The sequence below is a fragment of the Chenopodium quinoa genome, unplaced genomic scaffold, assembly GCF_001683475.1.
Source record: "Chenopodium quinoa cultivar QQ74 unplaced genomic scaffold, ASM168347v1, whole genome shotgun sequence".
Classification (NCBI taxonomy): domain Eukaryota; kingdom Viridiplantae; phylum Streptophyta; class Magnoliopsida; order Caryophyllales; family Amaranthaceae; genus Chenopodium; species Chenopodium quinoa.
Window position 1 is genome coordinate 1,505,410 of NW_018744268.1, and position 17,853 is coordinate 1,523,262.

Below are 17,853 nucleotides of genomic sequence, written 5' to 3' on the forward strand. Positions count from 1 at the left end.
TGGCACCACACGCTAAGTGTAGCGCCTGGTGCCACACGCCATAGTGTCGCACCGGCGCCAAGTTGCCAGACCAGCCGCGCGTGCTCAACTTGCGTTTTTAATATTAGACTCGAGTTGGTTAATGACTTTATGGCTCCGTTTAATTTTTCTAAACATCTTTTTTATCCTTTTTCTTAATTAATTAAATATAGCTATTATTTTTAATGGATATTATTCCTGTTGGACTTTATTTTAAATTCCAAACACCCGACTTTTTATTCGATTATTTTCCTTTTTTTTTGGGGGGGGAGAGTCGGATACCCTCCATCAATAATGAAAATGACAGAATTTTTGCGCAAAATTGTTGTCATACTTCTCTTGCACTCACAAACATACATATAACAATAAATAGCATAAATATACAAAATGTGTCTATAAATAATGAGTCTAAGGCAAAGTTCTATAAAAAAAAGTCAAAATAAAATTTACACAGGAACAAACTACGGCGCTGGAGAACGTAGGCCCATCATATCATAAAATTGCGATGTACGAGGAGTCACCTCTCCACCAACTCCAGCTGCAGCTTCAGTCTCCGTAGGAAGAGGAAGACTCAATATAGGACCACTCTAGTCAGGATCAACCTGAGGCTGAGGCCGCGGAGCCTGCTACGATGACGAGCCAACCTCGTACATCCCACCACCTCTGAAAGCCGAGGTAGCCTCTCCTACCGGTGCAGCATGAGCACCCTCAGAGGAAGATACCGAGCCCTCTGCAACGTCAGCTCGAGCAGCCTCTGGGCGACCGCCTCTACCCCCTGACGAAGTGTGACGACGTCTCGAACTGGACCTCGGCGGATCCCTCCGCCCCTCAGGTCTTGTGCGGGTGTGAGAAGCAATAGGCTGACCCTACAAAAAGAATTAAATAAAAAACAAAATAAAATTGAAGCAGCAATGCAAAAATAATGAGTAAAGAAATGCTACCTCTCGGACGGCGTAATCCCGACGGCAAGTGGCCGCGTTCCTCATCCGGACGAGTTGGCTCCGGAAGGCATCTATGCGTCGTGCCATAGCCGAGACCACCTCGCGTGAAAACTGTCAGAAAAATAAGTCAGTAAATATGCATGATATATGAACACAAAAGTCTGAAAAAACTAGGCTTACTCGAGTCTGGTGGCGAGGAATCGACCGCTCTACGAAGCACTCGCCCTCGGGAGCCGGAGAAATCATCTCCTCAATCGGCCCGTACATCCCCTGGTAGTGGATGGACATACGGGGTGGCACGAACTCAGCAGCACCGTCCTGATGAGACAAAAAGGTCAGTAAAACATTACTTAGGGGCTACTTAGTGGAAATTAAAGCTAAGAAAACCTTACCCTCACATCCTCAGCCGGTACGGGGGCTGGAGCTAACAAAGGTAATAGCTCCTCAGCATAACACCGCCCGAGGATCACATGGGACTGCCAAGGGTTGCCAGCTCCCTCAGACATGATCGACAACCGCGCCTCGTCGAACATATGATGTGGTGGAGCAGCAGGAACGACGGAGACATCGGAAGAATGCTGTCTAGCAACCCTCTCCCCTAAGTACGCGACCGCTCCATAAGTCCCCAGGAAATAGCGACGCTTAGTAGAATACTGTGCGGGTAACCCAGGGACTGTCCAACCGCCCCACGGCCGGTATACCACCTCAGGTCCCTATAAAAAGCATCAATCAGGCAAGAATATGTCTAAAACACCGCAGAAAAGCAAGATAAACAATAAAAGTTGTACCGAGATGATCCGGTTCCAGACATGTGTAATGGACATGTACACATGGTGACCGCCCCAAGAGCCGGTCAGTGGAAATCCCCGCGGCGATGGTCTCGCCGGCGCAGAAGAAGGAAAATACTCGTAGAACCTTATAAGGAGTTAAAAGTGTGAGCAAATGCTAACTAATATGCAGAGCTAAACCTTATAGGGAATAAATGTTTACCTCTATGACCTTCCAAAAGGTAGACAAAGCAACGTTCGTCCCAAAAGACCGGTGGCGACACGAGTCCCTCAACAGAACGAAGTCAGCATAGGCCAAGCTGGCCCAGTCATAAGTCTCGATCCGGTGAAGATTACGGACAGTAGGAAGATAGTAAAGCAACGCTCTACTACCTTTGGCAGGGGAGAATGTCCCTGACAACAACATCAGCACAAAGATGCGCACCCGCTGCTCTCGGGTGGCCGCATCATCATCAAGAGCCGCTGCCAGCGTCGAGCGGCGAAATCCTCTGGCACTAAACTTAGTCGTTTCGATCTCAGCTCGGGCCCGAATAGCGATCGGCCCCAACAGCTCCTCGACCTCCGAAGAGAAAACTTCGATTCCACTGTCAAGCGGCAGTGGCACAGACGTGAACTCCAGTCCTATGATGAGACCGAAGTCCGTAGGGGTGACCATCATCTCGCCCCAAGGGAAATGGAAAGTGTTGGTGGTATCCCAGAAGAACTCCACCAAAGCGCGCACTACATGATGACCCCCACTGGAGGCAACCAAAGCCTCAGAGGTCTCGAATAGAGAAGCTAGCCCGCAAGACTCCCATAGGAGTCTCGTCTCAAGATCCCTGGCGATGTACATCCTGTACAAATCGTTTAAACCATCACAGCCAGAGTCGTGATGTCGTGTCCTCCCGGGCGCGATGCCCTGTCTCACCCTCTCAAAAATGCGGTGGACAGGGGCGAAGAACAGGGTACGCTCATCCCACTCCGGAAGTCGACCAAGTGAAATGGAAGGCGTGATGTCATCCTCTACGGGCTCATGCTCCCGTCTAGTGTTTCGGGACTGTGAACCCAAGCCTCGCTGTCTAGCCATGCTACATTGTGCAAAATTATCATGAATTAAGGTTCTATAGTATCTAAGGTTCGCCTAGCCGCATGATACTATGCTCGCAAAAACAGAGTACGTAGTACTAAAACAGAGCACAAATTCAAATTAAGCATGACAGCATTTTTCAAGCAATTAAACAATTTCTTGCAACACTATAGTGATTATTGTGACAAATTGAATAAGAATTGCTAGCAAAAATATCAAGAACGAGTCACATTGTTCTTCACGACCTTAAGAGGTCCAATAATGGCCAATTGCTCATTTCTTCGCCAAATCGAGTCAAACAAGTCTAAAATTACTTCCAAAGCAATATATAAACATAATCAAGCAATTTCATGGCATAAAACTTGACAAACAAAGCAAATTGAGCATTATAAGTTTCAAATTTTCATGAAATTCGTGAATAACATGCCAAAAATTCATAAAAACTGATGTGAGTTTAAAGAAAATTTACATAGATCAGGAAAATAGATGAAAAGAGCTTTGATTTGCAACAAATTTGAGCGAATTCGGTTGAGAAACGAGCAAGCAATGAGCAATTGAAGCTTTCGGGTTTCTTCGAGCAGTTTCGCGACGAACAAAGTAGCGAAATGAAGAGGATAAGGGTATTTAAGGAAATCCCCATGCTGGCGCCAGGCTCTATGCATTGGCGTCACAAATTTGGCTTGGCGCCTAGCGCCAATATAAGCGCCTAGCGCAAACACTAATAAGGTGGCGCTGATGGTTTTTCAGTGACGCCAAAGCACTCAGCCACCTGATGAGGTTGTGCTAGCCTTCTGCAACATATTTTTGGGTTCCTTGGTACGTTAGTTAGCCCCTCTAAGCAATTTTACATGATTTAGTAATCGGCTTGATTACATAAAGTGATCGACCTGATAAGAGATCGTCTTACTTTGCTTAAAGCGCCTAAGCATTGGCTCATTAACGAAAGGCACCGACATATAGGTTCAAGATCAAAAGAGCACCGACATACAGTTTTAAAGCAACGGAAGCGCCGACGTACAGGCTTAGCGGAAGCAATGTTCAGGCGAACTTTTAAAGATCTACAGGCGTGGATCTTCGGTAATTTCCTTTGGAAATTTATCGCATCAAATGAGGATGACTTCAAGAGAAGATATCTTCGACAACATTCCCTATCTTGGGGAGGGTTATCACAAGCAACTGGAGGTAATTTCGGGCGAAGTTGTCTTCGATCATATTCCCTTAGGCATGGAAGATGATCATAATGCAGATGAGGATTATTTCAAGAGAAATAATCTTCGATGGTGTTCCCTAGGATGTGGAATATTATCAATGCGGATGAGGATTATTTCGAGAGAAATAATCTTCGATAGTGTTCCCTAGGATGTGGAATATTATCAATGCGGATGAGGATTGTTTCAAGAGAAATAATCTTCGATAGTCTTCCTTAGGATGTGGAATATTATCAATGCGGATGAGGATTGTTTCAAGAGAAATAATCTTCGATAGTATTCCCTTGGACGTGGAATATTATCATTACGGGGAGGATCGTTTATGGCGAAGCAATCTTTTAATTTGGAAGCAGTTACGGGCGTAGCGGTTTTCAAGCGGGATGGCATTCTCTAGCTTGCAGAAGGTCATCAAAACAATTGGTTACTTTCAGAGACGTGTGCTCGACGGTGCAAGATACACGTTTCTTAACTCTTTTATCTGTTTAACTAACGATAGTTTTGCAGGTATCGGCGTTACAAGAGTGATTTAGGATCACAAAACGTTCTGAATCATTCTCCGTCCCTATCGATACTTTGAGTTTTGTTTTCGAAACTCGCGTTTCTCCAAACTCAGTAAAAGTGGGGGCTTCTGTAGACACCCATTTGTGTCTCCCAAAAACCAAACCTAGTGATGAGTACCTTTCGCGTCGAATCATAATCGAAATGAAGCGAAAGTGTGGAAAGTCTAGTGTTGCGGAAAGTTTTTATTTTCTTTTCTCTTCTCTCTGGTTTTGAAAACTTGTTTTAAGAAAACAGCCAATCCAGTTTGGTTGGTCCATGATATGGGTCCAATAGTAGTTTAATTGGATGGGACTTTCAAAGACCTTTCCAACGATATATTATAAGCCCAATTCCGATGAATATTGAGGAAGTTATGGCCAATTTACCAAACTGGGCCCGGTTTGAGCTTTATATACGGCCCAATGATCTAGGGGAGGGCCTAATATGATTTATCATTCCTAATGCAATTAGGAATGGTTTTAGTTTTCTAGACTCTTCTAGAAGGTTCTTTTCGTTCCTAATTCAATTAGCATTGATAAATTGACTTTTGTTGACTTTTCAGAGTTTTAATCAAAATGAAATAGATTTTTCGAAGAAATTATATTATTTTATCCTCCAGTACGGTAAACTTATCGGATTTTCGAAAACGCGTTGGTATCAGGCTTGGCGCTGAACCCCAGGCCTTGGCGCCTGGAACTAGGCCTGGCGCCTGGCGCTTGCCATTGGCGCCTGGCGCTGGTGCTGGTGCCTGGCGCCAGCTCTGTTTTCTGAGCGTCAGACTCTGTTTTGGTTAATTTATCTTTTTGGCTGATTTTCTCTATAAATATTGTATTTAAAACTCTGTTTTCATTCACGATTCATCATTAATTCTCATCTAAATTCATTCATCACCTATTCTCTCTCATCATTCACCAATTATCATCATTCACGAGTTCTCATCTACAATCAGTTTTAAATAGCATTCTATAATCTTTCAATTCTTTCTTTCTTAATTCTTACTTTGCTTTTCTTACAAAATTCCGCAATCTCAAGATCTAGAAACACCTAGCCATATTCGAAGTTGCCTTCGCCCTAGACGTGAAAGGTTTTAATTTCTGAGGGTTTGGTCCCAAATCTCTATTTCAATTATTTAATTTAATTGTTTGTTTATTATTTTCCTTGAAGTTACTAACGTGTGTATTTTGTTATCAGAAAGAGGTACGAGGCATCAAAGTAAGTACTTTAATGGTTTTAATTGATGTTATGATGTAGATATCATGTTTACATTGTTATTATGATATTCCTAGTATCATGTCTAGGGTAATTTTAATATTAAATATGATTCATGCGATGCTTCCAATTCTCTTCCTAATATTTATGATTGTTAGTATCATGTTAGGGTTAAAGATTTGATCTGTATTGCTTAGTGACATGCAAGGGTTTGTTATTAATCTTGTTAGTATCATGCCTATGATCTTGCTATTTTTATTATGCTTTAATATTAACATGAACATGATTATGATTATAATTGTTATAATTGATGATTATTATGGATATTATTATTATTATTATTATTATTATTATTATTATTATTATTATTATTATTATTATTATTATTATTATTATTATTATTATTATTTTGATAATGATTATTTTATTTATGATTATTATTGTTTTGATTATGATTATAATTTTATGATGTTTATAATTATTATTTATTAATATTTATCATGTTGCTTGATATTTATTGTTATTGCTTGATCACGCTTTTTATGCATGTTTAAAGGGAATTAGTACTTGTAATCACGCTTAATAAGATATTAATAATCTTATTTAGGGTTAATTCGATTATAATTCAAGTGATCGCCAATAATAGATTTATTTGTGCATTAAATTCAACCAACATAGATTAAACAGGTTTAGGGTAATCCTATTGATTGCATGTTAATTAGAAAGCGCACATGAATACGATCAGAATAAAATAGAGGCCTATTATTAGGGCAGGTTCAATCTCTTTTAGGTTGGATTTGTACCTTCATCCCCGAACCCTTATTTGGTTCTAGACCTTATGGATTTGACGATCTCTTGGATCGTTAAGGGGTGTAACCTTCACCTCGTGAACGGTTTACAAGTTCCTTAATAAACTTGTTGGCGACTCTTTTGCTCTATCTTCTTCCCTTTTGGACGCCACCGTACATTAGTGTATGATCACAGTGGGGTTCAAGCTAGTGGGATTTTAAAGGCTTGAAATTATTCCCTACACCTAGCCATACGAGTTTGATAGCATTGAATGTGATGTAGCGCTTCTAGTCGTTTTTCATCAAGTAGAATTTGCTCTTCATATCTTGCCCTAGTCCATTCAATTTCGTCGAGTTTCCTCTCTATTGCGATGTGTAGAGATGGAATCTTTAGCTCTACAGGTTGTACGACATCCATTCCATAAACAAAGGAAAATGACGTATTTCCTGTTGATGTGCGAATTGACGTGCGATAACCCCACAATGCGAAGTGAAGTTTGTCAGGCCAATCCTTGTAATTTTTCGTCATTTTCTAGATGATAGTCTTTAAATTTTTATTAGCTGCTTTGACTGCTCCATTTGCCTAAGGTTTATAAGGAGAAGAATGATGATGTTGAATACCATATTTTTGTAGCAATTCTTCACACTCGGCTTGAAAGTGAGTTCCATTGTCACTTATCATTTCATGTTGGACTCCTTATTGACAAATAATATTTCTTTCGATAAAGAGTGCTACATGTTTTGTAGTGAGTTTGGCGTATGATTGTGCTTCGACCCACTTTGTGATGTAATCAATTGCTACTAAGATATATTCGTTACCTTCTGTTCCTAGGGGAGTGATTTTGCCGATGATGTCAATTCCCCATGTAGAGAATGGCCATGGCGAAGTGTAGATGTAGAGTAAAGATGGAGGAACATGTTGTAAATTAGCGTGGATTTGGCATTTAGGGCATCTTTTTACGTATTGATGGAAATCCTTATTCCTTGTAGTCCAATAGTATCCTTCTCGCATTATCTTTTGGACTAACATTTTGCCATTTACGTGAGTTTCACAAATTCATTCATGGACTTTCCCCATTGCTCTTTGTGCATCCTTTTTTTCTACACATAAGAGAGCTCAACCCTTAGGTACCCTATTCTGTAACTCGTTGTCTATGAGTACGTATTGGGAAGCCAAGAGCCTTAATGCTCGTTTTACTCTTTTGTCAGCATGGGGAGGGTATTCTCCTTTGGTGACATAGTTGAGTATATCAGTGTACCACGGTTCGTCTTCTTCTTCTTCTTCTTGGATCACTTCATCATCTTCTATAGCTTGAATATAAGCCAGTTTATGCCTTTTTCCAATAGTAAGAGGCATTTGCTCGATTTCCGTTGGAATCCTAACCATTGAGGCTAGCTTTGCTAAGGCATCAGCAAATTAATTTTCTTCTCTAGGCAGATATGTGTATTCCACTTTCTCTAACTGATTTGTGAGGGTTTCCAAATAAGTTTGATAAGGGGCTAGGCTTTCTCTCCTTACATTCCATCTTTTGGAGATTTGATTGATTATCAATGAAGAGTCTCCGAATATCCGTAACATTTTCACTCCCAATGCCATAGTTGTTTCAAGTCCTACCACGCATGCTTCATACTCAGCAGCGTTGTTAGTAACGTCGAAACCAAGCTTTATAGAGATTGGAACATGCTCTTCTTTGGGTGATACTAGTAATACTCCAACGCCACATCCCTTTTGGTTTGAGGCTCCATCGAAGTATAAGGTCCAAGTATCATCTTCAGTGACCATCAAGTCTTCGTCTGGAAATTCATTGTCGTGTATTGGCGTCGGGTCTTCTATTGGAAAGGTTGCTAGAAAATCCGAAACCACAGATCCTTTGATAGCTTTTTGTGGCATGAACCTTACATCGAACTGGGCTAAGTTGACTATCCATCTCGATATGCGCCCATTGCTTGTAGATTTCTTGAATAAATACTTGAGTGGATCTAATCGGGAAACTACAAAGATTGTATGCACGAGCATGTAATGTCTTAACTTGGTTGTGGCCCACACCAATGCGAGGCACAGTTTCTCAAGTGGTGTATAGCGTGCTTCATACTCGAGCATCTTTTTGCTTAGGTAGTAGATCGCATTTTCTTTGCCTTCTACTTCTTGTGCTAGCATGGCTCCCATTGTCTCTTTGGTGATTGTTAGATACAACCTAAGAGGTATTCCCGGAAGTGCTGGTGCTAATACGGGAGGATTTGCAAGATATGCTTTGATCTTTTCAAAGGATTTTTTACACTCGTCATCCCATATCACTGGTACATTCTTTTTAAACTTTTTGAAGATTGGTTCAAATATTGTTGTCAATTTTGATATGAACCTGCTTATGTATTGCAACCGGCCAATAAATCCTCGAATTTGTTTCTCGGTTTTGGGCGGTGGCATTGACATGATTGCCTTGATCTTGGTTAGGTCTATCTCTATTCCTCTAGAGCTTATGACATAACCCAAAAGCTTTCCTGAGGTGACTCCAAAAGCACACTTAGATGGATTCAGCCTCGTGTTGTATTTTCTCAGCCTTTCGAAGAATTTTCTCAAGGCTATTTGATGGCCTGGGCGATCTTTTGATTTTACAATCATATCGTCCACGTATACTTCAACTTCTTTATGCATCATGTCATGGAGCAAGGTAGTCGCTGCTCATTGGTAAGTAGCACCAAAGCTGCCAGGATCGGGATCCTACTTTGGATCGATAAGGGGGGTAGGATCGGATCGGTAGGATCGGATTGTAGAATCGTAAGATCCTACAAACTTGAGGAAATAAGCAACCAAATTAATTAACTATGCCTAGTACATGTTTCTTAAGTAAAAATAATTGTTAGAAAACACACTTTTGTTCATATATGATCGTTGTTACATAATTAAGATGATTTTACAAATATTTTAAAGCATACATAGTCCAAAGAGTATAAGAAAAACATAGTTCAAACATCATAAAAGCTAAAAAAACTAAATAATCAACAAACTAACAACAACTACTCTTCATTATAACCAAAATTCTTATCATTGGCATCATCGAAGCTCTCTGTTCCGGATGTTCCTGTTCATGTTCCCGTTCCCGTTCCCGTTACATACCCATCAAGATCACAAAGGTCTATTTCTAAATTTCTAGAATTATCAACCTCATTTGAAGCAACACAAGCAACTATGTCGTCGTCAGCAATAATTATAAGTTGCTCAACATTCACATCTACGGGAAAGAGATTAAAGAAAGTTACTAATTACATATTACAGATCTATTAGAGGAATGTAACACATCACATTATTATTATTTTCACAAAAAAACTTACTTTGAGATGGATCATCATTGTTTTCACCCACTACATTTAATGCTTCTGTAGCTGCTCTTCTAGCAGCTCTATCAAAGACATTCAACCATGCTCCATTTTCAAGGAGAACAGGCTCCTCAATTTCTGTAATCCATTCATCATCCGAAGACATTTCATATAATGTAATTGGGGCTTGATACTTGGAAGCTATTTTATGTTGTTTTTGCTTTAGTTTGAGATTGTACATAACAAATACCAGATCTTTTAACAGTTGTGTTTCAGTGAGTGTTAGGGCTTCAAACAGAGAAAGGAAAAACGTTTAATCTTTTGAGGTAATTATTTTGGGCGTTAAAGTAAAGATTGTATGTTTTGGGCTCTATTTAAGAGTCTTTAGTTAAGATCAGTAGAATCGTATTCGGATCGCGGTCCCACCGATTCCACACGATCCCACACAATCCTACTACGATCCTGTCTCATTTACGACTTTAGCTTCGATCCGGATCGATTTGTAATATCCGGATCATAGGATCGTATGATCCTACAATTCGGATCGCGATTCCAACAACTATGAGTAGCACCCGTGTTTTTCAACCCGAATGGCATTACCGTGTAGCAGTAAGTACCCTATGGTGTTTTGAAGGTTGTTCTCTCCATTTCTTCTTCCGCCATGAGAATCTGATTATAGCTCGCGTATCCATCCATGAACGAGAGGAGCGCGTGGTTTTCTGTGTTATCCACCAGAATATCGATGTGTGGTAAAGGGAAGTCGTCCTTTGGACTTGCCTTATTTAGATCTCGATAGTCAACACACATTATTACCATTCCATCCTTTTTTGGAACTGGGACGACGTTGGCTACCCATTCAGGGTATTCGGATACCTTGATAAAACCTGCAGTTATTTGTTTTTGAATTCTTCTTTTATTTTAAGAGCTACGTCTGGTTTCATTCGACGTAAATTTTCTTTTACAGGTTTCATTCCTGGAATTAATGGTATGGTGTGTTGAGATATTTCTCTATTAATGCATGGCATATCATCATATGACCAAGCGAATACGTCGATGAATTCTTTAAGTAAGTTAATTAAATCGGTTCTTTCTTGTTCATTAAGTGTTCATCCGATTTTAACTTCTCTTTTATTGGTTGAATCATTTAAGATATCAACCGTCTCAGTTTCCTCAATTATCGATGTTTTCTTTTCAAGTGTTTCCATTGCTTTAATACTTTCTTTGTCATTTTCATTATTAGTTAAGCAATGCTCATCATCTTAGGTTAAAGAAGAACACAAAGAGTAAGGAGAATGAGACATATAATTAAAATTCTGAGATCATTACATCAAAGAGAGATATGTCCTCAGGGACTTGATCAGTAACTATCCTAGAGGAAGAGAAAGAAGGAGGGGGTACTACAACTAAAGACTTAGATGACTCTATAGGGAGAGACTCTGACTCTGACTCTGACTCAGACGACTCTTCGAACTTTGGTCCTTGCCCCGTTGTGATGGAGATTTTCCTTCTGCTTGGAGTAGTCACCTTGACGATTTGCGCCACCCTTGTAGTGATCCTTCCACTGGAGTGATGAGCTTTGAGGGATAAAAGCTTTTGCTTTGTGGGACTGTTTGGATGAGCGAGGAGTTATCCTCTTTGTATGTTGGCTCATCTTTTTCTCGCCTAATTAGTAATCCCATGACATTAAAGTCAAAGCATGGGGGTGTTTTCTCCTTATGAATAGGAGATGGGATTTCGTCTATGAAGTAGCAACCTAAGAAAATTTCTAATCCCGGTTGCCTTATGCCATTTACGATAAATGGTTAAGGAAATTCGTAACGTGGATAGTCCTCTCCTACTTTTATGAATTGTCCATTCAGGGTAAGAGGAAACTGATCCATTGGGATTACTTTCTTATGGATGCGAGCGTCCCTACGTGCCTTTGACTTTTCCTGGGCACACTCGAGATCTTCCCGAGTTGGTTCGAAACCAAATCCGAAAGTGTCTAATTTAGGGAGGTCAGGTGATTCCAGCGATTTTTCTATTCCTTTCTTCTTTCCTAGGGTTATCCCATGAAAATGTCCTTGCTTCTTTAAAATGGCGTTCACGATCATATTGGAGTGGGGGTCGTGGTAGAGAGGGATCCTTTCATCCTCTTTGATTAAGGAGACCTCTTCATTTAAGCCCCACAAATCTTCATCATCTTCATCGTGCTCCAAAATAATTATTGGATTCCCTATAGCTTTAATCCTCATGGGTGAAGCATCGATTGTAATGGGAATTCCTCCAACTATTGCTTTAACCTGTTGGTGGAGTGATGAAGGGACGACCTTTAGGTCATGAAGCCAAGAGCGTCCCAACAATAGATTGAACGAAGCCTTAATTTCTACTACTTGGAATGTAGTAGCGTGTTCTATTGCTCTTGCCTTTATATTCATAGCGATTTTACCAAGAGCTTGACGACGAGAATTGTCATAAGCTTTTATTCCTTGCGTTGACGGGGTAAGGTCTTCATCCCTTATGCCTGATGAGTGGCATTTATGCCACTCTTTTATCCTTTTTCTCTAAGGATTCTCCCCTCATTTGCGCTTGTTTGGCCCTTTTTCTAAGCATTTTTACTTAGTTTTGCTTCTTCTTTCCTTTTCTCCCTTATCTTCCCTTCTCTTAGTCTTCTCGCTTTGTTTTTATTTTGATTTCCATGCTTTGGTTTTGTAGGTATTATGTGCCAAAAGAAAGAGGATATCAAGAAGCCAAGCTAACTGTTGTGCGCGGGGTACTGTGCGGCTGCTGTGCGGGCGCACATGAGAGGCTGTGCGGGCGCGCAGCCCTGTCAGAACCCGCAGGCCAGACTGATGAAACATAGCCTAACTAGAGAGTTTGCGCGACCTTACGCGTGACTTATGTGCGGGCGCACACAGCTGAAGTGCGGGCGCGCAGGACTAATGTGCGAGCGTGCTCATTTTCCCCGTACCCTCAAAGTTGCGGTCGTGCACTACGCTGAGAGGTCGCACAAACAATTTGTGCGGGCGCGCAGCTCATCTGTGTGGGCGCACGGCTGGGTTTTCGATTTGTTTGCGCCTTGTTGTCCACGTCTCTTTCTTTTCGGGGGAGCCACATATATATGGACGGGACTCTTTGTAATAGAAGACACTTAGTACTAATTCAAAAGAACATTAGCCTAATCTAGAGAGAGAAAATAGATTGTTATTCAAGCTTACTTTATTGTATTCAACTTTGCTCAAGCTTTAATCTTCCATCAATCAAGCAAGTATCCAAGTTTTCATCTTTCTTCAATCCTTTCTTTAGTAATCTCTTCTCCTTTCCTTTAATATTATTTATTTGTTTTATTGTCACTTATTTTTGTCTATCTTATTAGTTTATCTAGTTATTATTGATTTCATATATTTCAATCATGTTTTGTTTTGAGTTTCTTGTGTTTATTTCTAGGTTTGATATTATGTTTAATCTCCCTTCTCTAGGCTAAACTCATAGCTAGGGGAAGGGGGTGGAAGATATGCATTGAATGATGGATGAATGATGATAGTTGGATTGATTACATGCCTTAAATTGATGAAAGACATGATTTTTAATGGCTTGAGATTATTGTTGCACTTTATTTGATTGCCTTTTAGTTTAAATGCATGAAAATAATTTGAACTAGATTAAAATCACCTCTATTTTAATGATTGCATGAGAATGAGTTGTTAAAATGGAGTTTCGTGTATTGTGTTTCTTTATTCTCTTGATTTGCTTGTGTCTAATAGGATGCATGAGAATGATCCTAATTAGCATAGACTTCTTTAATTGATTTGCCTAGACTATTGCATGAGAATGAATTGTTTAGATAGAATCCTGTGTTCTTTGGCATGTTCATCATGATAACTATCATTGTTCCCCTCTTTCTAATCATGTTCGAAACCCCCGAACCCCTAGCGTCATTTTCTATTGATTTTAATTATCATTTTCTTGCTTACTTGTAGTTTTAGTGTTCTACTCAACAAAACCAACAAAACACTCCCATTTTCACTCTTGCATTAGTGATATTTTATGTTGAATTAGCGTGCTTCCCTAGTGGTTCGACCCTTTACTTGCCACTAACTAGTTTAGTGTAGGTTTAGGCTTGATAAATGATTAATTTGGTTAGGGTGGTAGCTTAACGACCTATCTTTTCCAAATCAAATTTTGGCGCCGTTGTCGGGGACTAAGGCGTTCATTAGTTTGTGTTAATTAGATTAGCTAGGTTCTTGTATATAATTTGATTTTTGTTTTCTTTTATTTGTTCTTTGTGTAAAAATGGCATGCTTATCTTTTCCTCAATTTGATGGTGAACCCTTCTATGCTTACTTTGAAAGACTAGATGGTTTTCTTAGTTACCATGGGTGTTCTCTTAATGATGCTTGTGGTATAGCTTATTGGGGCATGAATGAGTATACTAGGGGAACGGTTGAGGACATGAATAATGGTAGATTTTGTCATTTGTCTATGCATGATGCTTGGGATTTCTTCACATGGCTTGCTAGGGACTCTTTAGATAGAGAATCGCATGTTTCTTGCTTTGATTCTCAATGCAAAGATTCTTTTAATTTTTTCATGAATTCTCTTGATACTTCTTATGTGCTTTGTGATGATCCAAGTACGCAAATTGACACCTTTCCCCCTTATGCTCATTTTGATGAGGTTTGTGCTAATCTTGATGATATGCAATTTGACTTTGATCATGAACCTCAACCCAATAACATTGATGCCTAAATTCTCTCTCAAATGCAATATCTAACCCAACAACTCCAAGAGCTTCAAGAGGAACAAAAATTGCGAGAAGTGAAGCTTGCCCAAGTGATGAGTGCTATGATTGATTTAGATGGACGTGAGGTACCTCATTTGGAGTGTGAGAGTATTGTTGAGGATGATGTGGGGCAAGGGTGTGAAGGTGAGGAGAGATTTTCTTGTGATGAGAGGATTTTTGAGGATTTTGATCCTTTTCATTCCCCATTTGAGCTTTAATGTCATCCTTCCCCTTATTCACCTCCTTTGAGAGCTTCCCCTGGTAAGGATGTGAGTGAGCCATCTTCATGTTTGAATGAGGGAGTTCATGAGGGTGATGATGATGAGTTTGAGTAATAAAGAGAGATTGAGAGTCCCTTGAGTGATGGTGGAAGAGTTGTGAATGAAGAAAATGTCGATTTTGAGGTTTCTAACCTCCTTCGCCATCTTGATGAGTCTACCTTGCATGTTTGTGACCCTTCTATCCATGAGTCTTTGGACTCATTTGAGGTTATGGTTAGTATGTTAATTGAAGGTGTAACAAATCATTATACCCTCTTGAGAGAGTTCGTTGGCAATGCTTCATGGGAAAGGGATGAGTTTGAGAGAAACCTTTATCCTTTCATGCATGATTTAGAGACTCTAGGCTTTGAGGATCTTGAGGGAGTAGTTGTTCATCGTTGTGATAGAGAGGAAGATGAGGTTGTTTCTATTGGAGAGTTTTTGTTTGAGGGAGATGTAAGTTATGAGTGTTCTTTTGAGGATTCTATGATTGATTTTCATGCCCTCATTGGTGATGTGAGGCTTTGTGAGACCATTGTTTCTCCTCCCCTTCCTCATGTCCCATTCTCAAGGAAATTTGACCACATCTCCTACTATCCCATGTTCCTCCCTTCTTTTGTCAAAGAGCCTATTGAGGACCTTCTCTTGTTTGATGAGACTCTTCCTTTTCATCCTCCTATTATTGAGGAAATGGGTGGTTGTGCCACCCAAAAAGATTTTGAGGAGGTTTTTCCATTTTATTCTTTTCCTTATTTTTCTTCTTTTTTCTCTTCTTATTTTCTTGATTTTTCTTCTTTCTTTTGGCATCTTCCTCCTCACTTACGTGCAATAATCTTGTTGCACGTCCTCCTTCCTTCATTTGCCTACTTGTCATCCAATGAAATGTGTAGTAGTGCATTTGATAAGCTCTTGTGTTCGTTGCAATATTACTTACTAGAGCGGTCTCGCTTGGAAGTTAAACAAGCCTTTCTCGGGAAGTAACCCTAGGTTTTTATTGCTTTCATTTTCTTTTCTTTTTAGATTAGATTTTCTCTCATGGAAATGTTTGTGTGCCCCTTGCTAGGTACATAACTTGATATACACTTATGCATTGGTTTGGATCAAGAATTAAGGAAGTTTAATGCCTATTTTTGCTAGCATATGGAAATCGAGATTCAATTCAAGAAGAAATCGGCTTTGAAAGGTTAAATTGGCTCATTTGCGGGTAATTACACCAACCAATATCCGGTAATATCTTTCTTAGCTCTTTCGCTAATTGTTGGTGACTCATTGGACGTGTGTTGGTTTGTTGGATTGATTTCTTTCTTTTCCCCTCCCATGGATTATTTGGTTTATGTTTCAGTATATTGTCTTATTCAAGCTTGGGGGAGGGTATTCTATCATGTTTGGTGGGATGTTGATTCATTTATGCTATGCACTTGAGTATATGCATTTCCTTGTTTTTCTTTTATTTTGAAAAATCCAAAAGATTTTTGTTTACTTTCAAGGTAATTTTGGTAATTTGTGTTTTGTTTGTTCTTATTTTGGACATTTTGTTTTGGGACTTTAATCCTTAAATGTTTTTCTTCCTAAGTGGTAAATGTATGCACGGTTTGAGAGTGTTATTGGTTGACTCTAGGATACTATATGCTAAGGTAGTCGGGTTAAGAACTTTTAGGGGTCCATGAAACCTTTGTTCACGGGAATGTGGTAAGATGGAGTTGCTCTCTATAGTGGATTTGAAACCCTTGGTTGGTATTTGTTTGGTTATAATCCCTTGTGAGCTTCATTTGTTCTAGCCTTCATCACCTTGTTGAGCGGCTATTTAGGATCCTTGACTATGCATGTCTTAATCATTGTTTTGACCTCTAGCTCCCAAGATCGTGACCGAGCCACTCTAGGGGAGGAAAAGGGCACCTTTTCTCATTTATCTTTATTTTCTTTTTGTTTTGTTACAAATTTGGTTTTCTACTTTGCATCAACCTACTTATTAACCAATTTGAGCCTAATGTTTCTCGCTCTTGTTTAAACCGCGTCACAAACCCAATGGCCTATGTTTACCAACCCTTTTAGTTAGTGAAGCATTGGCATGTGAGGTTTGAGAGTGTTGAGATTTAACAAGAAACTTTGTGAAATGGTTTAAGTAAGGTATTGAAAATTGAGCTTGAAAAGAAAATGCAAAAAAGTTTGAGACGAAAGATGCAATTCAAGAAAATCAAATGAAGTTTCCAGAAAAAGTCGTCCATAGTTAAAAAAAAAAAAAAAAAAAAAGTTTAAGTATTGAGGACAATGCTTCGTTCAAGCTTGGGGGGGGGGGAGCGTTACTTCGTTTTTGGTATATATTGTGTTAGTGTTGAATAAGCTTGGGGGAGATGGCATTATTGGTATATTTGTTTGATATTTTGTGACTTCTTGAGTTTGTTTTTGAGAGTAGGCCATTCTGTTGTTTCACTTAGGAAATATCACCAAAAGTTTTAATTTTTTACCCCACCTTAACCCTTAGCCTTACGTTACAACCCAATAAAAGACCCTTAGACTTGGGGTCGGGTCAAAGAACGGTGGAGGGAGATAGACTTCAAACCTATGGAGAGAGTATGTATAGTTGAGATGCCGGGATTACCTTCTCAAAGTTTTTCATTTCTTTATCTTTTTCCGGTTCCTTCGTGGAATCATGAGAAACTAGCTTGAGGGTTGATTTGAAGCTAGTGGAGAGAACGCGGCCCGATTTGTTGGGGCTAGGGTGGATTGAGTCCTCATTAGTTCTCTATACTTAGCATATGTTATGTTTCAATCAACCATTGACATCTTGGAACGTGCATACATTTGTCTACTTAGAAAGATTTGCATTCATTGGTGTTTGTTCCTATCTCTTGTCCTAATATGAATTTGTGTTTTCTTTCTCTTTTTATGTTTCTTTTTCTTTTCTTTTTATTGCCTTGCCTAGGTTTTTATTTAGAGTTGTGGGTTAAACTCTTAGGA

At 39.6% G+C, this 17,853-nt stretch overlaps 1 protein-coding gene across 1 annotated transcript; it reads right to left on the minus strand.

Annotated features, from left to right (window-relative positions):
• Positions 1 to 474: 474 nt before the first annotated feature.
• LOC110694916 lies at positions 475 to 1,170 on the minus strand. The gene is made up of 3 exons (XM_021872119.1): positions 1,140 to 1,170; positions 960 to 1,070; positions 475 to 884 (listed from the first exon to the last, which is right to left on the minus strand). The coding sequence occupies exons 2-3, from the start codon at positions 1,044 to 1,046 to the stop codon at positions 645 to 647; spliced, it is 327 nt and encodes a 108-aa protein (XP_021727811.1). The 5' UTR covers positions 1,047 to 1,070; positions 1,140 to 1,170; the 3' UTR covers positions 475 to 644.
• Positions 1,171 to 17,853: the final 16,683 nt, after the last annotated feature.

Excerpts from the sequence above, each read along its gene's own strand:
- LOC110694916 (XM_021872119.1), bottom strand. The coding sequence starts at position 1,046 with ATGGCACGACGCATAGATGCCTTCCGGAGCCAACTCGTCCGGATGAGG. Across the intron at positions 885-959 it reads GGGATTACGCCGTCCGAGAG|GGTCAGCCTATTGCTTCTCA; the intron begins GTAGCATTTCTT and ends TTCTTTTTGTAG.